The sequence below is a fragment of the Saimiri boliviensis genome, chromosome 2 (genome assembly GCF_048565385.1).
Source record: "Saimiri boliviensis isolate mSaiBol1 chromosome 2, mSaiBol1.pri, whole genome shotgun sequence".
In the NCBI taxonomy this organism is placed as follows: Eukaryota; Metazoa; Chordata; class Mammalia; order Primates; family Cebidae; genus Saimiri; species Saimiri boliviensis.
In genome coordinates, this window is record NC_133450.1 from 239,506,777 (window position 1) to 239,531,117 (window position 24,341).

Consider the following 24,341-nt stretch of genomic DNA (forward strand, 5'->3'; position numbering starts at 1 on the left):
ACTTATGAGTAAGAAAATGCGGTGTCTGGTTTTCTGTTCTTGTGTTAGTTTGCTCAGAATGATGGTTTCCAGCTTCATCCACGTCCCTACAAAGGACATGAACTCATCCTTTTTTATGGCTGCATGGTATTCCCTGGCATATATGTGCCACAATTTCTTTATCCAGTCTATAATTGATGGGCACTGGGGTTGGTTCCAAGTCTTTGCTATTGTGAACAATGCTGCAATAAACATACGTGTGCATGTGTCTTTATAACAGAACAATTTATAATTCTTTGGGTATATGCCCTGTAATGGGATTGCTGGGTCAATTGGTATTTCTAGTTCTAGATCTTTGAGAGTTGCCACACTGTCTTCCACAATGGCTGAACTAATTTACACTCCCACCAACAGTGTGAAAGCATTCCTATTTCTCCACATCCTTTCCAGCATCTGTTGTCTCCTGCCTTTTTAATGATCACCATTCTAACTGGCATGAGATGGTATTTCGATGTGGTTTTGATTTGCATTTCTTTAATGACTAGTGATGATGAGATTTTTTTCATGTTTGCTGGCTGCATAAATGTCTTCTTTTGAGAAGTGTCTGTTCCTATCCTTCACCCACTTTTTGATGGGGTTTTTTTTTCTTATAAATTTGTTTATATTCTTTGTAGATTATGGATATTAGCCCTTTGTCAGATGGGTAAATGGCAAAAATTTTTTCCCATTCTGTAGGTTCCCTGTTCACTCTGATAATAAGTTTCTTTTGCTGTGCAGAAGCTCTTTAGTTTAATTAGATCCTGTTGCCATTGCTTTTGGTGTTTTAGTCATGAAGTCTTTGCCCATGCCTATGTCCTGAATGGTACTGCCTAGGTTTTCTTCTAGGGTTTTTATGGTTTTAGGTCTTACATTTATATCTTTAATCCATCTTGAGTTAATTTTTGTATAAGGTGTAAGGAAGGGATCCAGTTTCAGCTTTCTGAATATGGCTAGCCAATTTTTCCAACACCGTTTATTGAATAGGAAATCCCTTCCCCATTGCTTGTTTTTGTCAGGTTTGTCAAAGATCAGATGGTTGTAGGTGCGTGGCATTATTTCTGAGGCTTCTGGTCTGTTCCACTGGTCTATGTATCTGTTTTGGTACCAGTACCTTACTGTTTTGATTACCATAGCCTTGTAGTATAGTTTGAAGTCAGGTAGCATGCCTCCAGTTTTTTGTTTTTTGTTTTCTTCTTAGAATTCTCTTGGCTATGCAGGCTCTTTTTTGGTTTCATATGAAATTTAAGGTGGTTTTTTTCCAATTCTGTGAAGAAAGTCAATGGTAGCTTGATGGGGATAGTGTTGAATCTATAGATTACTTGGGCCACATGGCCATTTTCATGATATTGATTATTCCTAACCATGAGCACTGAATGCTTTTCCATTTGTTTGTGTCCTCTCCTATTTCCTTAAGCGGTGGTTTGTAGTTCTCCTTAAAGAGGTCCTTCCCATCCCTTGTTAAGTTGTATTCCTAGATATTTCATTCTCTCTGTAGCTATTATGAATGGGAGTTCACTCACAATTTGGCTCTCTGTTTGTCTGTTATTGGTGTATAGGAATGATTGTGATTTTTGCATATTAATTTTGTTTTCTGAGACTTTGCTGAAGTTGTTTATCACCTTAAAAAGATTTTGGGCTGAGATGATGGGGTCTTCTAAATATACAATCATGCCATCTACAAATAGAGACAATTTTACTTCCTCCTTACCTACTTGAATACCCTTTATTTCTTTCTCTTGCCTGATTGCCCTTGCCAGAATTTCCAATACTACGTTGAATAAGAGTGGTGAGAGAGGGCATTCTTGTCTAGTGCCAGTTTTCAAAGGAAATACTTTGTTTTTGTCCATTCAGTGTTCTATTGGCTGTGGGTTTGTCATAAATAGCTCTTATTATTTTGAGATATGTCCCATCAATACCTAGTTTATGGAGTTTTTAGCATGAAAAATTCTTGAATTTTTTTGATGGCATTCTCTGCATCTATTGAGATAATCATGTGGTTTTTGTCTCTGGTTCTGTTTATGTGATGGATTACATTTATAGACTTGTGTATGGTGAACCAGGCTTGCATCCCAGGGATGACACCAACTTGATCGTGATGGATAGATACGCTTCCAGATGTGCTGTTAGATTCAGTCTGCCAGTACTTTATTGAGGATTTTCTCATCAATGTTCATCATGGATATTGGCCTGACACTTCCTTTTTCAGTTGTGTCTCTGCCAGGTTTTGGTATCAAGAAGATGTCGACCTCATAAAATGAGTTAGGGAGGATTCCCTCTTTTTCTACTGTTTGGAATGGTTTCAGAAGGAATGGTACCAACTCATCTTTGTACCTCTGGTAGAATTCGGCTGTGAAGCCATCTGGTCCGGGACTTTTTTTGGTTGGTAGGCTATTAATTGCTGCCTCAATTTCACACCTTGTTATTGGTCTATTCAGGGATTTGACTTCTTCCTGGTTTAGTCTGGGAAGGGTGTAAGTGTCCAGGAATTTATCCATTTTTTCTAGATTTTCTGTTTTATTTGTGTAGAGGTGTTTACAGTATTCTCTGATGGTAGTTTGTATTTCCATGGGATCAGTCGTGATATGGCCTTTATTATTTTTTATTGTAACTATTTGATTCTTCTCTCTTTTCTTCTTTATTAGCCTGGCTAGCAGTCTATTTTGTTGATCTTTTCAACAAACCAGCTCCTGGATTCACTGATTTTTTGAAGGGTTTTTTTGTATCTCTATCACCTTGAGTTCTGCTCTGATCTTAGTTATTTCTTGTCTTTTGCTGGCTTTTTATTTGTTCTTGCTTCTCTCGTTATTTTAATTGCAGCATTAGAGTGTTAATTTTAGATATTTCCTGCTTTCTCTGTTGGGCATTTAGTGCTATGAATTTCCCTCTACAAACTGCTTTGAATGTGTCCCAGAGATTCTGGTATGTTGTCTGTGTTCTCATTGGTTTCAAAGAACACCTTTATTTCTGCCTTCATTTCGTTATTTATCCAGTAGTCATTTAGGAGCAGGTTGTTCAGTTTCCATGTAGTTGTGCAATTTTGAGTTTCTTAAATCTTGAGTTCTAATTTGATAGCACTGTGGTCTGAGAGACTGTTTGTTATGATTTTCATTCTTTTGCATTTGCTGAGGAGTGTTCTACTTCTAATTATGTGGCCAATTTTAGAATAGGTGTGATGTGGTACTGAGAACAATGCATATTCTGTTGATTTGGAGTGGAGAGTTCTACAGATGTCTATTAGGTGCGCTTGGTACAGAGCTAAGTTCAACTCCTGAATATCCTTGTTCATTTTCTGTTTCAAATATTGACAGTGATGTATTAAAGTCTCCTACTATTACTGTGTGGGAGTCTAAGTCTCCATAGGTCTCGAAGAACTTGCTTTATGAATCTGGGTGCTCCTGCATTGGGTGCATATGTATTTAGGCTAGTTAGCTCTTCTTGTTGCATTCACTCCTTTACCATTATGGAATGCCCTTGTCCCTTCTGATCTTTGATGGTTTAAAGTCTATTCAGGGACTAGGACTGCAACCCCTACTTTTTTCTTTTCTTTCCATTTGCTTGGTAAATATTCCTCCATCCCTTTATTTTGAGCCTATATATGCCTTTGCACAAGAGATGGGTCTCCTGAATACAGCACACTGATGGGTCTTGACTCTTTATCCAATTTGTCAATCTGTGTCTTTTAATTGGGGCATTTAGCCCACTTAGTTTAAGGTTAATATTGTTATCTATGAATTTGATCCTGCCATTATGATGCTAGCTGGTTATTTTGCCCATTAGTTGAAGCAGTTTTTTCCTAGTGTCAATGATTTTTATAATTTAGTATATTTTTGCAGTGGCTGGTACCGGATGTTCCTTTCCATGTTTGGTCCCTCCTTCAAGAGCTCTTGTAGGGCAGGCTTGGTGGTGACAAAATGTCTCAGCATTTGCTTGCCTATGAAGAATTTTATTTTTCCTTTGCTTATGAAGCTTAGTTTGGCTGGATACGATATTCCGGGTTGAAAATTCTTTTCAGCAGTAGCCGTTTTTAATCCCAGTACTTTGGGAGGCAGAGGTGGGAGTGGGCAAGCTCAGGAGTTTAAGTCCAAGCTGGGCAGCATGGTCAAACCCCACATCTATAAAAAATACAAGCCAGGTGTGGTGGTGCACATCTATAGTCCCCGTTACTCGGGAGGCTGAGGTCAGAGGATCACTTGAGCCAGGTCAAGCCTGCAGTAAGCCAAGATTCCACCACCGCATTCCAGCCTGGGCAAAAGAGTAAGTCATTGTCTCAAAAAACAAAAATATATTAGCTATTTTTCTGGTATCATTCCTTAAGAAGGCTTTGTTCCTTCTATACGATCTTGTACATAGTAAACAAAGTAGCTTTTGCAAATTATGTTGTCTAAAACATTATAAAATGATAAATAGAATGGTCAAAACTTGTCCTAAGTTTTAAAACATTCTAACAATGTTGGCATGTCAATTTGCAGGACTTATGGCAAAGACTTTGGTGTTTGATCAACCAGCTTCATACTAGGTATGTGACACTGGGTAATTTACATAACCTTTCTATGTATATCTTTCCTGATTTCCCTGTTGGGCATTTAGTGCTATGAATATCCCTCTACACACGTTTGTATATTGACATCTTTTGTATATTGACACATTAATGCTAGCATTACCATAATGCCTATTAGTATATTTTAATTAATATAATTAATATATAGCTAAGACTTTGTTAGTGGTTTTCGCTAGCTTCAATATTTTCTTTTTTTTTTTTAAATTTTTTTATTGCATTTTAGGTTTTGGGGTACATGTGAAGAACATGCAAGATTGTTGCATAGGTACACACATGGCAGTGTGACTTGCTGCCTTCCTCTCCTTCACCTATATCTCGCATTTCTCCCCATGCTCTCTCTCCCCACCTCCCCACCTCCCCATCCCTTTCCTATTTCCCCCCCATGGACCCCAGTGTGTTGTGCTCCCCTCCCTGTGTCCATGTATTCTCACTGTTCAACACCCACCTATGAGTGAGAACATGCAGTGCTTGATTTTCTGCTCATGTCAGTTTGCTGAGAATGATGGCTTCCAGGTTCATCCATGTCCCTACAAAGGAAACGAACGCATCATTTTTGATGGCTGCATAATATTCCATGGTGTATATGTACCACATTTTCCCTGTCCAGTCTATCATCGATGGGCATTTGGGTTGGTTCCAGGTCTTTGCTATTGTAAATAGTGCTGCAATGAACATTCGTGTGCACGTGTTCTTATAGTAGAATGATTTACAATCCTGTCTATATACCCAGTAATGGGATTGCTGGATCAAATGGGATTTCTATTTCTAGGTCCTTAAGGAATTGCCACACTGTCTTCCACAATGGTTGAACTAATTTACACTCCCACCAACAGTGTAAAAGTGTTCCTATGTCTCCACATCCTCCCCAGCATCTGTTGTCTCCAGATTTTTTAATGATCGCCATTCTAACTGGTGTGAGATGGTATCTCAGTGTGGTTTTGATTTGCATTTCTCTAATGACCGGTGATGATGAGCATTTTTTCATGTTTGTTGGCCTCCTGTATGTCTTCTTTTGTAAAGTGTCTGTTCATATCCTTTGCCCATTTTTGAATGGGCTTGTTTTTTTCTTGTAGATCTGTTTTAGTTCTTTGTAAATTCTGGATATCAGCCCCTTGTCAGATGGGTAGATTGCAAAAAAATTTTCCCATTCTGTTGGTTGCCAATTCACTCTAATGACTGTTGCTTTTGCTGTGCAGAAGCTGTGGAGTTTGATTAGATCTCATTTGTCTATTTTGACTTTTGTTGCCAATGCTTTTGGTGTTTTGGTTATGAAGTCCTTGCCTATGCCTATGTCCTGAATGGTTCTGCCTGGGTTTTCTTCTAGGGTTTTTACGGTGTTAGGTCTTATGTTTAAGTCTTTAATCCATCTGGAGTTAATTTTAGTGTAAGATGTCAGGAAGGGGTCCTGTTTCTGCTTTCTGCACATGGCTAGCCAGTTTTCCCACCACCATTTGTTAAACAGGGAATCCTTTCCCCACTGCTTTTTTTCAGGTTTGTCAAAGATCAGATGGTTGTTGATGTGTTGTGTTTCCTCCGAGGCCTCTGTTCTGCTCCATTGGTCTATATCTCTGTTATCGTACCAGTACGATGCTGTTTTGGTTACCGTAGCCTTGTAGTATAGTTTGAAGTCTGGTAGTGTCATGCCTCCTGCTTTCTTCTTTTTGCTTAGAATTGACTTGGCTATGCGGGCTCTCGTTTGGCTCCATATGAAGTTTTTTTCCAGTTCTGTGAAGAAGGTCATTGGTGGCTTCACGGGAATAGCATTTAATTTGTAAATTACTTTGGGCAGTATGGCCATTTTCACTATATTGATTCTTCCTAACCATGAACATAGAATGTTCCTCCATCTGTTTGTGTCCTCTCTTATTTCCTTGAGCAGTGGTTTGTAGTTCTCCTTGAAGAGGTCCTTTACGTTCCTTGTTAGTTGTATTCCTAGGTATTTTAATCTCTTTGTGGTAACTGTGAATGGCAGTTCGTTCTTGATTTGGCTCTCTTTAAGTCTGTTACTGGAGTATAGGAATGCTTGTGATTTTTGCACATTGATTTTGTATCCTGAGACTTTGCTGAAGTTGTTTATCAGTTTCAGGAGATTTTGGGCTGAGACGATGGGGTCTTCTAGATATACAATCATGTCATCTGCAAATAGAGACAATTTGACTTCCTCCTTTCCTATTTGAATACCCTTTATTTCTTTTTCTTGCCTGATTGCTCTGGCTAGAACTTCCAGTACTATATTGAATAGGAGTGGTGAGAGAGGGCATCCTTGTCTAGTTCCAGATTTCAAAAGGAATGCTTCCAGTTTTTGCCCGTTCAGTATGCTATTGGCTGTTGGTTTGTCGTAAATAGCTTTTATTATTTTGAGATACATTCCGTCGATACCTAGTTTATTGAGGGTTTTTAGCAAAAAGGGCTGTTGAATTTTGTCAAAGGCCTTCTCTGCATCAATGCTTCAATATTTTCAATATCTTCACCAATTTCAATATTTTCACCAATTAAATAGAGGCAAGAATACTTGATTAACATAAATGTTTAATGGAAGATGTTTATCATAAAGCCTGGTAAATATAGATAATACAAGTTATAACCACAGAACCATACTGTTACCCAATTCAACTTAAAATTCATTAATGCATTCAATAAAAATATATTTATTACCTACTAAATACCAAGATGCTGGAATAGTCTAGATGAAAGGCTATTTTTATCATTCAGTAGTGTGAAATCAAACTGATTTGGGGTGACAGGGAAGAGGGAGGTAGATGATGTGCTGGAGGAGCATGGTACAGAAAAAAGTAGACAGATAACCAGAAATAAACAGTTACTGAACAATCCAGTGAGAGACTAATGTGAGCAAACTGGCTGAAGTACAGTATAAATTAAAGGAAAGAGAAAGGATAATCCATAAATGACTGAATTTAAGCACTGGACAATTTAAATATTTTTAACTTCACCTAAGTAAAAGATCTTTCATGTATGTTCACAATTTTCATTTTATAAATATTTTTAAATTTACACTTTGTATTCAAAACTATATAGTCTAAGATTAGAATTTGCTGAATTCCTTGATGGTGCAAATATGTATAACATTCTGGGTTCTGACTACCTCTTGAAATATAACTTAATACTGATCACAGAAAGTTTATAATTAAAAGTACTGGTAATTGGCATATTGACTGGAAAGGGGCATAAAAAAACTTTTTAGGATAAGAGAATTGTCCTATATTTTGATTAGCACATTAGTTACACGGATATGCATGTATGCCAAAGCTCCTTAAGCAGTATACTTGAGATCTGTGCATTTTACTGTTCTAAGTGTACCTTAAAGGATTAAAGATACACAGGTGTGCACACACACAAACACATATATTGATAGATATACTTTTTAATTGCAGGCAACTGATCCTCAGAGGCTACTAAAAGGCAAAAAAAAAAAAAAACAAAAAAAAAAACCACCCATTAGATAGCATTAACAATTTAAGTGAGGTAATATAAGATCTAATCCACTGATTTGCTCTTAACTCATCTACGGATTGTTTCATTATAGAAAAATTATATTCCTGTGTAAATCCATAATTCAACTTGTTCATCTATCCAAGATGATATACAATCTTAATTCTAACTTCATTTGTCAAAATCTCTAAAACAAAGATATGTGAAATGTATCTTTTATTTATTTAAGAATCTCAGAGTTTTGGAAGATGCTTATAGGTGGTGGCTAAATCTGTAAACTCTAAGTATAGATTAGCTTTACTTAATTCACTAAATCCACTAATGATTTTTAAAATTTTTTGTATCTCATTTAAATAATCTACACTACCTCTAACACTACTCATCCACCCACCCACCCCCCAAGATTAATGTGAAATAATAATAAACTTCAGTTGATAATACATACTACTAACTGGAGAAGCTAGCTAAAACCACTAACAAACTCTTAGCTATATATTAATTAAAATATATTAATAGGTATTATGGTAATGCTAGCATTAATGTGTCAATATACAAAAGATAGATAGGGAAGGGAGAGCATGAAGAACAGCATAGGTGAATTTTATGGACCAGGACTATAGATGGCACTCATCACTTCTACCCTTATTTCTGTTGGTGGTACCCAATTACAAGCCCACTGACATACAAGGAGATCTGGGAAACATAGTCTCTGTCAGTCAGCTCAAACTCTGAGAAGGCAAAGGAAATCCGTATTCTGGGTGGAGATCTAGCCATCTTATCACACTACAGTGGTCCTGTAGAGGTCTATCAAAATGTTAATTCACAGAAGACCAATGACAAATTTACAATGAAGGTTTACAAAACTTATCTCCAAAGAAAAAAACCAGAACATGTTTTATTGTGGAATAGTTCTAAAATTGCTTACAGATAAGAAGAACAAAAACAAATATTTAAATCAGCCACCTCTAGAAGAGTGAAAGGCCAAAAATTGCATTTCAGAAATGAAATATCACTCTGAGAAAGCTCTCTGTTTTTACATGCATTCCTTTCTAAACTCCGTCAGGCTAACAGTTTTATAGGCCGTCTTTCTTCACACAGTCAGCTCATGACATACAGAGTAAATCTGAGGCTGGGAAAAAGGGCAGCAAACCTTCCCTCAGACCAGAACAGAAGGCGGCAGAGCAAAAATTGTCTGTTTTTTACAGGACAAAAATGTCTATTTACTTTTCAACTCCCTGGGAAATAAAAGTACAGAGAGAGTGGCTCAGAAGCACACTTCCAAAAGTATGATGATTTTTGCTTGCTGTAAAAAAAACCACACACACGAAGTGCTGTTTTGAAAGGGGGTCTAGCTCACTTATCTTTTACAGAGTTCTCTCTAAAATCAGAACTACATGCCAAAACAAGAAACACAATTTTATCTTTGAAATAATAGTACATTTTGGTTTCTGCTTTAAAGGGCTTAGGGATCTGGGATCTGGAGATTAATTAACCTTCACATTGGATAGTACAGCATTTTCTCCATGAATGAAAATAAAGACAATACTATTCTTCTCTTTATTACTATATTCCTGCGTGAATAACATGACTCGAGATCCAAAGAACCTTCATATTTTAGTGTAGCTTTGAATCTACTGAAGATCATATTATCCAAAAAAGGGTACTAAAAATAACCTAAGAAAGCTTTAACTATCAGCAACACCATCATTTCTTTCAAGACCAAGGTTTACTAAACTTATCTTTTTAATACAACAGCCTTTAGTAATGACATTTTCAATAATGTAATATCTAATAATATAGAAACATAAATTCAAAAAATGTCTTTATGCTTTGCAAAATTCTCTCTCTGCTACTCAAAAAGTACTAATATCTTCTTCTCAGAGCAGATGAGAAAATAAATACGGTAAGACCTATTACTGCATCTGCTTAATAGTAGTCTTTAAGACTTCGGCGTCTGTGAAAGCTAATTACCACATTAGGATTAAAATCTAAATTATTTTGATTCAATAAGTTTGAGTCCTTCTCTTTCGTGATAAAACTTTCAAATACTGTATTAGAGGCATGCCTTCAGTAAAAAATTAAATTAAAACTCAATTCAAAACTCAAAGTTTGGTAGATTTCCAAAAGCAAAGTATAAAAACACCAACTTCCCCGTGGAGTCTTCTTTAACACCCTTCAGCAGGCTTGTTTCTTCCCTCCAACCTACTTATCAAACTAGATGATGGCTCTTGGCTACATTTCTTTTTATTACCCTTTTGTGAACTCTGTAAGGTTAGGTGTATTAGTCAGGGTTCTCTAGACGGACAGAACTAATGGAATAGATATATATATATATAAAGGGGAGTTTATTAACTCACACGTTCACAAAGTGCCACAATAGGCCATCTGCAGGCTGAAGAGCAAGGAGAGCCAGTGCAAGTCCCAAAACGGAAGAACTTGGGAGTCCAATGTTCGAGGGCAGGAAGCATCCAGTATGGGAGAAAGATGGAGGCTGGGAGGCTAGGCCAGTCTCTCCTGCTTACATTCTAGCTACACTGGCAGCTGGTAAGATTGTGTCCACCAGATTAAGTATGGGTCTGCCTTTCCCAGTCCACTGACTCAAATGTTAATCTCTTTTGGCATCACCCTCACAGACACACCCAGGATCAATACTTGGTATCCTTCAATCCAATCAAGTTGACACTGGTATTAACCATCAGAGTAGGTATGTATCATAGGCATTTATATTAAGCTCTTCAGTGCCAATCACAGTCCCTGGCCCAGAGTGGGTACTTATTAAATGTCAACCAATTGAATAAATGGTTAAAAGTTGGGTAAAAGGCTTTTAATAAACTGCATTATTAAGTCAAAAGATGAAGGCAGCAAATGATAGAAGGGAAAAAAATAAGAGTTATAGAATAGAAATGAAAATTATTACTTCTGTGCCTGACCCTAGATTGGGAAGTCATTTAGTACTCCTGCGCCTGTTAAGTTAAAAAGTTGAACAAAATTTTCTCTAATATCATTTCCATTTCTACATTTTTTTAAACAATGAAATGGTCATAATCCTATGTATTCACATAGAAGCCAGGCAGAGTAGCTTCTGTCTGTAATCCCAGCACTTTAAAAGGTCAAGGCAGGCGGATCACTTGAGCTCCGGAGTTCAAGACCAGCCTGGGCAACGTGGCAAAACCCCATCTCTATCAAAAATACAAAATAATTAGCTGGGTGTGGCGATGAGTGACTATGGTTCCAGCTACTCGGGAGGCTAAGTGGAAGGATGGCTTGAGCCTGGGAGGCGGAGGTTGCAGTGAGCCGAGATGGTGCTACTGCACTCCAGCCTGGAGGACAGTGAGACCTCATCTCAAAAAAAAAAAAACAAAAAAAACAAAAAAAGAAAAAACAAAGATTCACAGACTAAATATCCCTTTAACCAATGTTCACCGAACTCGCCAGATTAATCCAAGCTTTCCATCCCCTCTAAAAAACATACCGTCTGAGCAGAGGCTCTCAAACTATAGTGGGCCTCGGAATTACCTGGAGCATTTGTTAAAACACAGGTTGCTGTCCTCTCCTACTGCCTCCAAGTTACTAATTCATTATGTCTGCAGTGGGATCCAGTAATTTACAATTCTAGCAAGTTCCCAGATGACACGAATGCTGCTGACCCAAAGATCTACTTTAGAGAATAACCAGTCGTCCATGGTAAGCACCCACTCACCTCTTTTCCTATCACTGACTTGTCTGATTACCAAAGGTCAGGTTCCCAAACCTGTATACTCCAGCTGAAACTGTTAATTGTCTTTACACTAGATTATTATCAAGTAAGTGTGTAGAAGAGATTCATTTTCAAATTACCTGCTGCATTTAGATGTAAGAATTCTGTGATATATTGGGAAACAGTCATAAAAATCTTGGATTTTGTACTCAAATTTCCTCCCAAGCAGCTTTTTCAGTCCCACTAAAAGTAAAAATAGTAGGTGATGAACTGCATGGTGTTGAACATATCATGGGCACAAATGGACCTGAGGAAATCTGGGAGTGATCGGTACATTCATTATCTTGGTTGTGATCTTTTCTTGAATGTGTGTGTGTAAGATAAAATATATTAACGTCTGCTATTTTAAAATGCAACAAAAGACAGATGGATATGATAAACCACGTATAATGAAATATTAGCAAAATCTAAGTGGTGAGAACATGGCTTTTCATTGTACAATTCTTTTAACTCTTCCATATTTTAGAAAAATTTCAGAAGATATTTGGCAATAATTAGTTTGTAATCTTTGACCAAAAAAATCTGCTTATAAGATAGTAGTTATTATGTGACACCATTTTTTGCTTATGTATGTTTGTGTGTGAATTTACAGAAGTATATGTGTGTATGAGGGCATGCAATTATGTATGTTGCATATTCAACCATGCCCTCTTAACTGGATCTGTCCTTCCAATTGACTTAAAAAGTACTCAAGTCTTTCCTATCCCCAAACAATACAAAACAAACAAAAAAGAAACTCCCTCAAATTCTCATCTCTCTCTCCGGCTACTACTAGATCACTTTTACTCCCTTTCAAAGCCACATTTCTTAAAGAGGTAAATGTACTTTGTGTGTCCGTGTCTTCAACTACTCCATTATGGTTTGTGCCTGAAAGCTCCAGCAAAATGGTTGTTGCTCAGCATACCGAGGATTTCTATGTCACTAAAACAAATGGACATTTTCCAATCCTCATCCCCCATAGAATGTAAAATATTAAATTCACCTACTTTTAAATTTGAAATGAGAGAAGGAAACTAAGCTTAAAAGAAGAGTTCAATTTCCTATCATGGCCAAATTAGAATATAAAAAGGGGGAAACTTAAGGGATGAAATCAGGAAAAAGAGAAAAAAAGAAGATAAAACTATGGCTCAAACAGTAAATGTCAATGGTCTGTTTTTATTATCAATTAATTTTATTACATTTTGAAATTCTAGTTAACATATTAATCATTCACATTTCTTCAACTGGCTTAGTCATCATATCTACAGAAGCTCTATAGAAGCTCTATCTTAAATATTTTACTATGAACTGTAAAATAAAGTACATTTGTAGTATGGGCTTCATAGATGAAAGCCTTCAAATTTGAGAATAAAATGTGCACATGAATTTGATTTGAATTATATTTAAGTTGCAGGGTAATGGTTCCCACACAGTTCACTTTTGTAGCACCCTCATGTTTCTTATTTTGAAGTTGAACATCAAAGAATTGTGGTAAGAAACATTCTACCATAGGCAAAAACAGTAAAAGTGTATGTGAAAATAGTTATAGCAGGGCTTTAATTAATTAACTTTCCTCCAGTACTCATTTGTAATCTTGGTCACAGATGGTATGACTGAAATACTAGGGTTTCGGTCTAAGTCCTGCTACTCACCATATAGAAAGTCAATCACTGAGACAAGTATTGTCAAGGAAAAAGGCTTTAATCTAGCACTGCAGCCAAGGGTCAGTCTCAAATCCATCTCCCTGACTGACTAAAATTAGGAGTTTATACAGCAGGGAAGAAATGTAACGATATATGGGAAAATAAGAACATAAGAGGGCTATGGAAGTAATCTGATGAATGAGGCCTGGTGTCTCACTGTCTAGATTCTATGGTTTGGTGAGTTTCATTCTATGATACTTTTTAAGAGGCCTGGGGGTCCTTTCCTGAGGAAGGAACTCAGATAAACAGAAGTTTCAAGCTTCAGGACCAGAAAGCATCAATTTCTATGTTTATCCAAAACAAACAAAATCAAAACTGCCTATGGGACCACTGGGTCAGTTTCAATAGTGGTTTCTTGAAGGCTACCTTCTATATTCTTTCTATCTATCCTCCACTTGCACACCGGACATACTAAATAATGGTTTGTGGAACACAGGAAGAAAGCAAATTCACTTATTCCACAACCAATTATTTAGCATGTCCAATGTGCAGACCTAAAAACTATTTGCACTGCCTAACTGTAAAGGAACATAGAATGTGGTTAATGGTAATATGATTATTGAAAGACTTTTTGTTAGCCTAGCTTTTCACACCAGACCTTTACACACAGTAGCATTATTTGGCTATTTTTTCCCTTTGCTTTTTCCTCATTCCATCATTGGTGGCTAAAATTTGACTATTTATCAATATGAAATTAGTTTTTCACTTACCTTTGAGTTCCAATAACTAATGGAGGTAATATGAAGATAGCTTAAACTCAATTATAAGAAAGGAAGCAGAATAACAACTTAATTACAAACTAGGCACACACACGTGAAAATCTAAATCGTTTAGTATAAATTCTAGATTCAAAACTGTTTTTGGATCACAGACCTCTCTGAAAATCTAAGAAAAGCTAAAGACCCTCTAGTAGGCAGATTGTGACAGGCTCCCAATAATACCCACTTCTTAGTATTCCCAGTCTTGTTTAATCTCCTTCCCTTGAGTTCTGGCTGGACCTAGCAACTTACTTCTAATGAAGAGAATATAATAAAAGTAAAGGGATGTCTCTTCCGTTATTACATCCCCAAAGACCATGACTTCCATTTCACCAGTGCAGTCTCTTGACCTCTTACTTGCTTTCCTTGATGAAGCAAGCTAACTTGTACAAGATGCCCCATAAAGAAGCCCTGTGGCACGAAAGCAAAGGAGGCCTCCAGCCAACAGCTCACAAGAAATGGAGACAACCCACAAGGAACTGAATCCTGCCAACAACCAAGTGGGCTAGGAAATGAATCTTCCCCAGTCAACTTGAGATGACTACAGCCTTGCAAGAGGTAAAGCTATAACCCAGCTAGGCTGCAGCTGGATTCCCAACCCACAGAAACCGTCAGACAATACATGAGTATTGTTTTAAGCTGCTAAATGTTGGCATAATTTGTTATACAGAAACAGATAAAACAGATCCCCTCTTTAGAAAAGTACTTAAGTGCACAGATTCTAGTACACATTTTAGAGAATTTGGAAGTCTCTCTAAAGTTCACAAACAGAACTCCTAGTGACCCAGGGATTCAGATTACAAAACTTCTAACATGATAAACTTTAAACAATATGCACAAAAGGCCTGTAGGAAATCAATTTAACCATGCTATGTGGTGTACCAAACATTAGAATACTTACCTTCCATAAAGTATTAAGAAAGTTAAATAACTTCAAATATATTGTATGTTAGTACCAGCCTTTCCAAAGGTAAAAATCAAACCAAGTTGTATAAAATATTATTTTTAAATAAAATATTTCATAGGTACTAAAGTACTGATGATAAAATAACTGAGTCATTGTCCTCAACTTTGAGGACTTCACTATCTAGTTGGTGAGACAAACACAAACATACACATGAACACACAAAATAGCTATCAGAACAGCAGTACAAATAGAGATGTACATATAGTATCCTCTCATGTACACAATAAAGTGATTTTATTGAATTTTAATTGTAACGTAATTAAAATAAATACCTGTACTGTTTTTCCAAGCCCCATGTCATCACCGAGAATGCACCCTCTTCCATGGATGTAGTGTCCATAAAGAAACTGGGCTCCTTCTCTTTGGTAGTCTCTCAAATACCTATTGATGGTATAAGGAATAGAGTCTCCATCATCAGATAATTTAAAAGCAATAGAAGACGTTGGAAATTTTCGGTTTGGAAAATAAGGTTTTTCCAAATCTTCATCATCAAATATCAGATTCCTGGGGCAATCTTTAACAAATTTTACTTCTTGTAGCTGTTTAAGAGGTATTTTCCTTTCTTGAAAATCTGAATATAAGATGACTGCAAATGATTTGCCATTTTCATCCACTGTGATAGATTTTATGCTTGCTTCACAAAGTTTTCCATTATCATCTGGAGAAGGGGCAAGACATCTTTCTCCTGGATGCCATATGTCTGCAATAATAAAAGAGAAAATAAAGTTTCCAAAGCTAGCTTATAAAGTAACACCTCATTTATCCACAGCTATGAGAAAAAATACATACCTCATATAAATCCCTTTTCCAAAAAACCTGCAACAAGATAAATTATAACATACATGTTTTTCTAAAATATATTTTCAGATATTCTCCTACAATAAACAGAATAAAGGGTACATAATTTATTTCCAGTGGTTCTTTCCCTGGCTGTATGTCATCATCTCCCCTGGAGTTTAGAAATACACATTCTTAGACACCACCTCTGGTGATCCTTAATCAGCGGACATGCATCATGGGCATCTGGTTTTATTGTTTTGTTTGGTTGTTACTGTTGAATTCAAAAGATAATTCTGATGCATAGCCAGGGTTGAGAACTAACGACTCAAATATTCTTGCTGTCATTCACATACACACACACACACACACACACACACACACACATTTCATGATATGGAACAGTAATCATGAATAGGACTTGGTAATGAGTAAAGTAAAAATCCTCTGGACAGCAATACTTTGTGGTTCATCTGTCCGCTCTTTATAGTTATTCCATCACCGTTCTCTAGAAACAGCTGTTTCTTTTCACTGTCAGTATTGCTGCTTCTAAACCTTTAACCACTGCTTGTGTACAGCTAACCACAGGAACCTCCAAGTCAACTACAGTGATGTCACAGCTTTTTCTCTTCTGAGTTTTGAGTAACAAATTTTAGAGATTAATTCTAAGATCTCTTTCTGCTGAGATCGTATTATTCTCTAAAGAGCATGACCTATATCCTGCACATTATGTGCTTAACTGTACAGCTATCTATTTTATTTTCTCAGAAAATATAGCACTATGTATGAGGAGGGAGTCTACTGAGTATACTACTGGTACAATTAGAAAGTATCAAATAAAGAAAACTAAGTAAAAACAATTTTCCAAATGGAATTTCTTATGGCAAGAATCCAAAAATAATTCTACGGCTACAAATATAAGAACACCAGGAATTATTTTTCTTATGCATTTCTCACTGAGATCAGATGACCACTGGCAGTTTCCTAGGGTCTCCCTGATGACCTCCAGTTAGATTTTTATAACATTCATGATTACCATATGACATGTTTATACTATCTTAGGCAAGAATAGCTCACAATATGCCTCATCCATCAGTTGTTCCTCAAAAGTAAAGTCACTAACTTTGATGAGGTTATTTTACCATAACAATAATGAGTACACAGGGAAAAACCTTCTCTTCCACTCTAATCTCTGGAACCAAACTGTTTGACAACTGTTAGACCGTTCTGAAAGAGTGTTTTGATGTGAAACTAAAGCCTTCATCCACTGCACAAGTAAAACAGTAGGTCAATAGGCCCTGTTTTCACAACAGTAGTATTTGTACTTTAAAACCTAAAGCAACCTTTACAGCAATTCTTATTACTTCTGTTTCACATTATTTGTTTCTACCCAGCAAATGCTGTATTGCTTTATAAGACTTACTTTATCTATCTATAAGTCTTTATAAGACTTATTTTTTTAATCGACATATGTGATTTAAGCACAAATTATATTATACCACACAATGGGTATAAAATGAAGAAAACCAATATAAAAAATGATGGTAATAGTCTTCCTGCATCTCATTAATTGGCATCTTCATCCAACCAACTTTTCAAGATAGAAAACCATTAGTCAGCCCTTAATCCTCACGTAATATTACTCCTTACATCCAATCCATCAGAATGTCCTGGTTCTGCTTCAAAAATAAACAACTTTCCTCCATGCCACCATCTCTCTAAAGCAAAGGCTGGCAAGCATTTTCTGTAGAGTCAGTTATTAGCTATTTGTTACTTTAGATTTTGTAGGCCATACATTCTCTTGCCCTTGTAATGCAAAAGCAACCACACAAGACACGAACAAATGGGCACAGCTGTGTTCCAATAAAACTTTATTTACAAAAAGAATTGTCAGATCAGATTTAGCCTACAGGCAGTAAGTAGTTCCCTGACCTCTGCCTTAAAGCATGCCACCACCAATCTTCCCTAAATTATTCCTAATTAGTCAGTCTCTCTGTTCCCAGTCCACCTATTTAGAGTAGGGTACCCCATTATTCTTTATCTCATAATTTTATTGCCTCTGTAGCACTTATCATAGCATTTAATTATCATGTACACTTGTTTTTGTCTTTTTCTTCCACCAGACAGTAATTTCCATTTCAAGAAAGTCTGTACTGTTATAAATTTTATCCCCAGGATCAATACAGAGCCACACAGCAGACATTCAATAAACATGTGATGAATGTATTCTACATTCTTTTAAGACAAGAGTCCGTCGCCCAGGCTGGAAGCAGTAGCACAATCATAGCTCACTGTAAACACCAACTCCTGAGCTCAGCATTCCTCCCGTCTCAGCCTCCTGAGTAGCTGGGACTACAGGTGTGCACCACCATGCCTGGCCAAGTTTTTTATTTTTATTTATTTTTTTGAGATGGAGTTTCGCTCTTGTTACCCAGGCTGGAGTGCAATGGCGCGATCTCGGCTCACCACAACCTCTGACTCCTGGGTTCAGGCAATTCTCCTGCCTCAGCCTCCTGAGTAGCTGGGATTACAGGCACGCACCACCATGCCCAGCTAATTTTTTGTATTTTTAGTAGAGTCGGGGTTTCCCCATGTTGACCAGGATGGTCTCGATCTCTTGACCTTGTGATCCACCCACCTCGGCCTCCCAACGTTAAATTTTTTATTTTTGATAGACACAGGGTCTCGCTTATGTTGCCCAGGCTGGCCCCAAACTATTCTCCCGCCTCAGCAGGATCCAAAGTGTTGGGATTACAGGTGTGAGCCACTGCACCTGGCCTATTACAAGTTATTGACCTCACAGATCCTTGATATTTTGCAAGAGAGAAAACTAAAAAGTACACAAACATATACGTAACTGTAAAAAGTGCATTGGAAGAGAAGAGTGCTATGAGAAGGGAGTATTGAGAAATGCTAATTTAAAAGGGAAAAGAGTCTGAGAACTGTAATCTCAGGTAAGTGTATATAGCATGCGCAAAAAAAACAAAACAAAACAAAACAAAGCCTTAAGAGAATCACACAACTTACTGGAATATCTTTGGTTTCTGAGTCTGGATAATTTCTAGAATGAAATAAATTCAGTTAAGTTTGAATTAGGAATGGAATCTCTCAGAATCCAAACTCCAGAACAATTGCTTAAGTTGGGAGGATTTCCTGTTGGATTTAACAGGGAAATGGGGTTAAGTCTCCTAAAATTTGATGACTCCAAATCATTTGTATTGGTTTAAACTAATTACCAATTCAACTCATTCTGGTGACAGGATCTCGCTCTCCCTCTCACGCCAATGGCCTCCTTGCTATTCCTCAAGCACGTTCCCTCCCCTGGAGCTTTCTGCTCCTTCCACCAACACGATTTCCCTAAATACCAGAGAGATTAAACAGAAGGAATGAACGTCCCAGTAACCATAATATCCACTCGCAGCTTCATTTATTTATTTTTACCTGCCAGGATCCTATAGGTATTTATATGTGTGGTCCCTGAATTGCAGCGTCATCAATTCCTAGACCTCAGAATTCAGGCTTGTTACCTGCCCTCTCTGAGCTTTAGCTCTGAATTCCTCATCTATGTAATGAGATCTATGTAATGGTATCTTCCTCAAAGGAAAGCAGGTGAACATCAGCATATTGCTGGACTCAGAGGAAAATCGCCCCAACCCTGGTGGCTTTTGTTATACAGCGCTATTATGAATGGAAGCCATTCATCTGGGTGGCAGATAACCACACCTTCTTTAAAACCCCTCTTGGGGACCCATTTAAGACATAATGTCCTGACTTAATACGCAACAAAACTCAACAAAATATCTCAACCTTCATTTATTTATGTACTTACAACAAACTTCGGCCATTCACTAACAACTGGGACTTACGAGAATGAAAATATTTAACGTTTACCGAGTGCTTAACATGGGCCAGACGCGGGGTCGCAGCCCTGCGCTTCCGACTCCCCGCGTCATTTAACCATCACAGGAGCCCAGCCGCGAACCCCACGTGACCGATGAGGCACCTGCCCCGAGTCGCTCGGGGTCAGATCCCAGGGGCTGACGCCCGAGTTCAGGGTCCCCGTCCCGGCGGGATTCACGATCCGCAGCTGTCACCGAAGACGAGCTACGGGGCAAAACCTGCACACGAAGGGCGCCGGCAGGAGCCGGCCCGACGCGACGCGGCAGCCGGGCGTCCGGGAAGGGGCGAGCGCGCGGCTGGTACCTTTGCCGGCGGTTTCCGCGCGGGGCCGTGGCGCCGAGGGATCCATCCGGCCAGGGGGAGGGGCCGAGCCCGGCCGCACGTAACACCCGGAAGACGGCGGAGGACGGCGAGGGGCCAATGGCGGCCACTTCCGGCCGCCCTCCCAGCATCGCTCTCGGGCAACCCAAAGCCCGGCGATGGGGGGAGGGGGATCCCGGCAAAGGTAGCGACGGAGGGGACCCGAAGACAAGAGGAGGGCGACGTCCGGAGCCAGGAGACGCCGCGTGAGGCTGGCAAGGCGGCGTCCGCCTAGTCCTCCCGGGCCCGCCGCCGCCGCCGCCGCCCGTGGAGGACAGAAGGCGGGCACGGCGACCCTCCGACCTTCTCCGGCTCCGGCCTCGCTCTCCTAACCCCGGCAACGTCCCACCCGGCCTTGGAAAATCCCGCGAGAACGGGCTCCCGAACTGGGATTGGGATCTCGCGAGAAAGAAGCCTTCCTTTCCGTGGGCGGAGCAACCGTCCGTGGGCGGAGCAACCTTCCGTGGGCGGAGCAATCGGCCGCAGGTCCCTCCCGGGGAGGCCCGGAGCAGGAAGGGCCGCGGGAATCGCGGGTGTCGCGAGGTTTGAGGTCGCCGGCTGGGCCCGGCGCTGAGCACCGCTGGAAGCACCTGGGGAGCTCGGGAGCGCTGCGGCGGGGCGGGGCGGCCGAGGCGGGGCGGGGCGGCCGAGGCGGGGCGGGGCGGCCGAGGCGGGGCGGGGGAGGCCCGGCTGGGGCCGGCCCCGCGGTCGCGGCCTCCGCCCGCCCCGTGCAGCGTGGTCCCTCCGCGGTGGGGCCGCACCCCAGGAACTTCAGGAGCGGCCCCCGGGCCCACCGCGGGCGCCGAGAGAAATCCGCGCGTTTCTTGGACCCTGCACTTCGCAGCGGATCGTAAATACTTAGAGTCAAAGCCGACAGCGTTGGCCGCAGATGCACGTCCGAGGCCCGCTGAAGGGTGGGGCGTTTCCCGCCGCGCCGCCGGGCGTGACAGCGCCGAGCTCCCCGCCCCGCGCCCGGGAGCGGCCCCGGGCAGCGCCGCCCACCCGCCAGGCGCAGGGCGCGCCTCCGACCCTCCAGGCCGCGCGGACGGACGATCCGTCAGCGGCTCCCGCGCGGGTTAAAGCGCCTGTGTGAACCACGTGTTCCGGGGCTTCGGTGCGATCCCCGGCGGGGCCTGCGTGCGTTCCCGGGGCCGCAGCGACCGAGGACCGCGCACTCCGGCTTGCAGCAGCGCAGTGCAGCACCGTGCGGACGGCGCGCCGACGGCCTGCGGCCCTGCGGGTCGGGACCCTGCCTGGGTGTCGCGCGCGCTGCGGGCCTTTCCGGACACCCCCAGGACAGCCTCTTCCTCGTCCGTGCCTGCTTCTGCCCGCTTTCCCTGGCTTGGGTCCCTTCCTCCGTCTTCGAAGCCAGTGACGCGCCGTCGCTCTGACCCGTCCATCCTCAAGTCTACCGCTGATGGCAGGTGGGGAAGAGTCTGGGGGCCCGCCTCAGTCATCCGGGATCATCCTCCCATTTCCAGGTCTCTGCCCTGGATCACACCAGCAGAATCCTTTTGCCACGTAAACTAATATATTCAGGAGTTCCGGAGATGAGGAGATAAATGTCTTTGGGGGATCATTATTTTGCCTACAGTAGGGTCCTAAGAAAACAATATGGCTGCTTGTTCTGCAAATACATGTCAACTCTTTGGCAGATACTAAAAATTAGTAGTATGCTTTTCATAAAGTGCTTTATTTATAATATCACTTGTTTGCTTACCGGCAGGTAATAACTTTAAACCGAAGTGAAACATCTGACTCAGCCATCTATGTGTGAGATGTTGGCCAGATCACTTCTCTGTATTTAAGTGTCCTCACCTATCACCGTAACAGTGAGCCTAATACAGTCAACTACCTAAAAAGCGTAACTGTAAAAAAGAAGATAATGAAGTAAAACTCCTAAAACAGTGGCTGGTCATAGTATATATATGCGTTGCTGTTGCTATTATTATCAGTGGAATGTGTCCACTTGAAAGTTGCATTCTACATGGCCATTATGTCAGTTTAATATTTTGACTAATAGGCTGGGTGCGGCGGCTCACGCCTGTAATCCCAGCACTTTGGTGGATCACGAGGTCAGGAGATTGAGGCCATCCTGGCCAACATGGTGAAACCCCGTCGCTACTAAAAATACAAAAATTAGCTGAACGTGGTGGCGTGCACCTGTGGTCCCAGCTACTTGGGAGGCTGAGGTAGGAGAATCACTTCGACCCTGGAGGCGGAGGTTTCGGTGAGTTGACACTGTGCCACTGCACCCCAGCCTGGTGACAGAGCAAGGCTCCGTCTCAAAAAAAAAAAAAAAAAGTGGCTAATAGTTGTTAGTACATTATTACTTAAATTAGAAATTTAAACTAGATTTTTAACTTAAAACACTATAGATATTAAGGCATATTTTATATACAGCTAAGAAAAGAAAAAACACTGCTAATTATAATTGTAACTCTTGATTCTAACATAAACCATGATATTGGAAATCTTAAAATCTAGAAAAATCTGCTTCTGTTATTGATGGAATGTATCTTTTCACATTGTCTCTAAAATCAAAATGGCAGATGGAAATTTTAATCAAGTTTATTTTTTTTCCCCTACAACTACCAGGAAAACAGTTTGATTTTTTTTTCTCCCCTCTCTGAAATGACTAGTTGTGTAATTTTGTATTATTTTTCAGGAGGCCATTGAATTAAGATGTAAGCTGTTGACAGAGCTGACCTCTAACTAAAAGTGATAAGCAAATTTAGAAATAACTTTTGATTTAAATGGAAGGTATCATCTGGTTGAAGGAATACCTTGTGACTAATAAAAGAGGATACCTCATTTTCTGAGTGTTCATCATTTCACCTCACTGCTGTACTTACGACGTATACTGAAGCAGAAATAATCATGACATGAAAGTATGTCCTAGTGAACTAGTTGCCTCATGAGATTAGACATCCTCAAATATTCCTTCCCCCACCTAAAATAGTAGCTTGTGTCTTTGCATTGACGTCATGGTCTAGGAGCTGATACTGTGAATATCTAACACTGTAAGTCCTATAACTGCAAACTCAAATTGAATATCTTGTAAAATATGCAGGAATTCCTGGAGTTAATAGTTGTGATGTTGAATAAATCACATGAATGAACTGAATCACATACAAAACTATTGGCAAAGGAGGATCTAGCAAAAATGGTCAATTAAAACTACAAAAGAGAAAAAATAACACAGATGGTGATAACACAGCCGTTTCAAAAGAGGCTCATGGAAGGATGACTAAACCCACCAATATTTTGCCAAAAAGTAGTCTCTTTTTATGTTCATACTGCAGAAGTCAAATATATACCTGTATGTGGCTGACCGATTTCCAGAATTGTGAGTTAATCTAGCAAAAAGGCCCCAGGAAAAAAAAAAGATATGAAACACTAAGACAACGCAAGAAATTAAGTCTTTGAGTTTTAGTTAGGTAATTTTAGGTTGCAGCATTTCTCCCCCCATACATTGTTGCAGCCAATGGGGGTTGGGGGGAAGAAGGAAGACAGTGAAGGCAAGAGAACAGGACATAAAATAGATCTGTCGTTCCTTGCCATGAATAACCTAAATCTTAAAGTTTAAAGCTCAATGTTGTACAACAATGTAAACATAGTTAACGCTATTGAACAGTATGCTTAAAAGTGGTTAAAGAAGGTACATTTTATATTATCTGTTCCTTCTTACCACAATTTAAAAAGCAAAACACAAGAAAAAAAGCTCAGCCAAAGAAAGAAAACTTAGAGCCTTAAGCAAGGTATAGTGAAAGATACATAGAGTCAGTGGTAGAAATAGTCATGGTCCCATGTAATGAGTATTATTATTATTACACCTTGACTATTCACCAACACCAGTTTTGCTTCATAGACTCAATAAATAATAGAACTTGAAATCTTATGATCACTTGATCTAAGTTTTCTAATTTAAAGGTAATGAAATAGCTTGAGAAATGTTAGACTCTTTACCCAAAGTCACAAAATAGCAAATAAGAAAGTTAGGACTGGGACACAATTCCCGACTCTCATTCCAATGTGACAAAACTATAAAATACTATGCACAGGAGAGATTTTTAAATTTTAAAAATTAGAATTTATGATCGTATTTCATGGA

At 39.7% G+C, this 24,341-nt stretch overlaps 1 protein-coding gene and 1 pseudogene across 6 annotated transcripts in view; one reads left to right on the plus strand and one right to left on the minus strand.

Moving 5' to 3' along the window:
* ERCC6L2 (ERCC excision repair 6 like 2) overlaps positions 1–24,341 on the minus strand; it is a 201,719-nt gene that overhangs the window by 154,721 nt on the left and 22,657 nt on the right. For 5 of the 6 annotated variants that reach the window (XM_074395602.1, XM_074395599.1, XM_003938171.4 and 2 more), the window contains exons 1-2: positions 20,171–20,254; positions 15,463–15,890 (exon numbers count right to left, since the gene is read on the minus strand). In XM_074395602.1, coding sequence (XP_074251703.1) covers positions 15,463–15,890; positions 20,171–20,216 — 474 coding nt within the window. In that variant the 5' untranslated portion in view covers positions 20,217–20,254. Of the gene's footprint in view, positions 1–15,462; positions 15,891–20,170; positions 20,255–24,341 lie in introns of those variants that run through there. The other variant, XM_074395598.1, reaches the window with a different exon arrangement.
* Positions 20,288–23,041, plus strand: LOC141583804 (putative uncharacterized protein ERCC6L2-AS1; annotated as a pseudogene).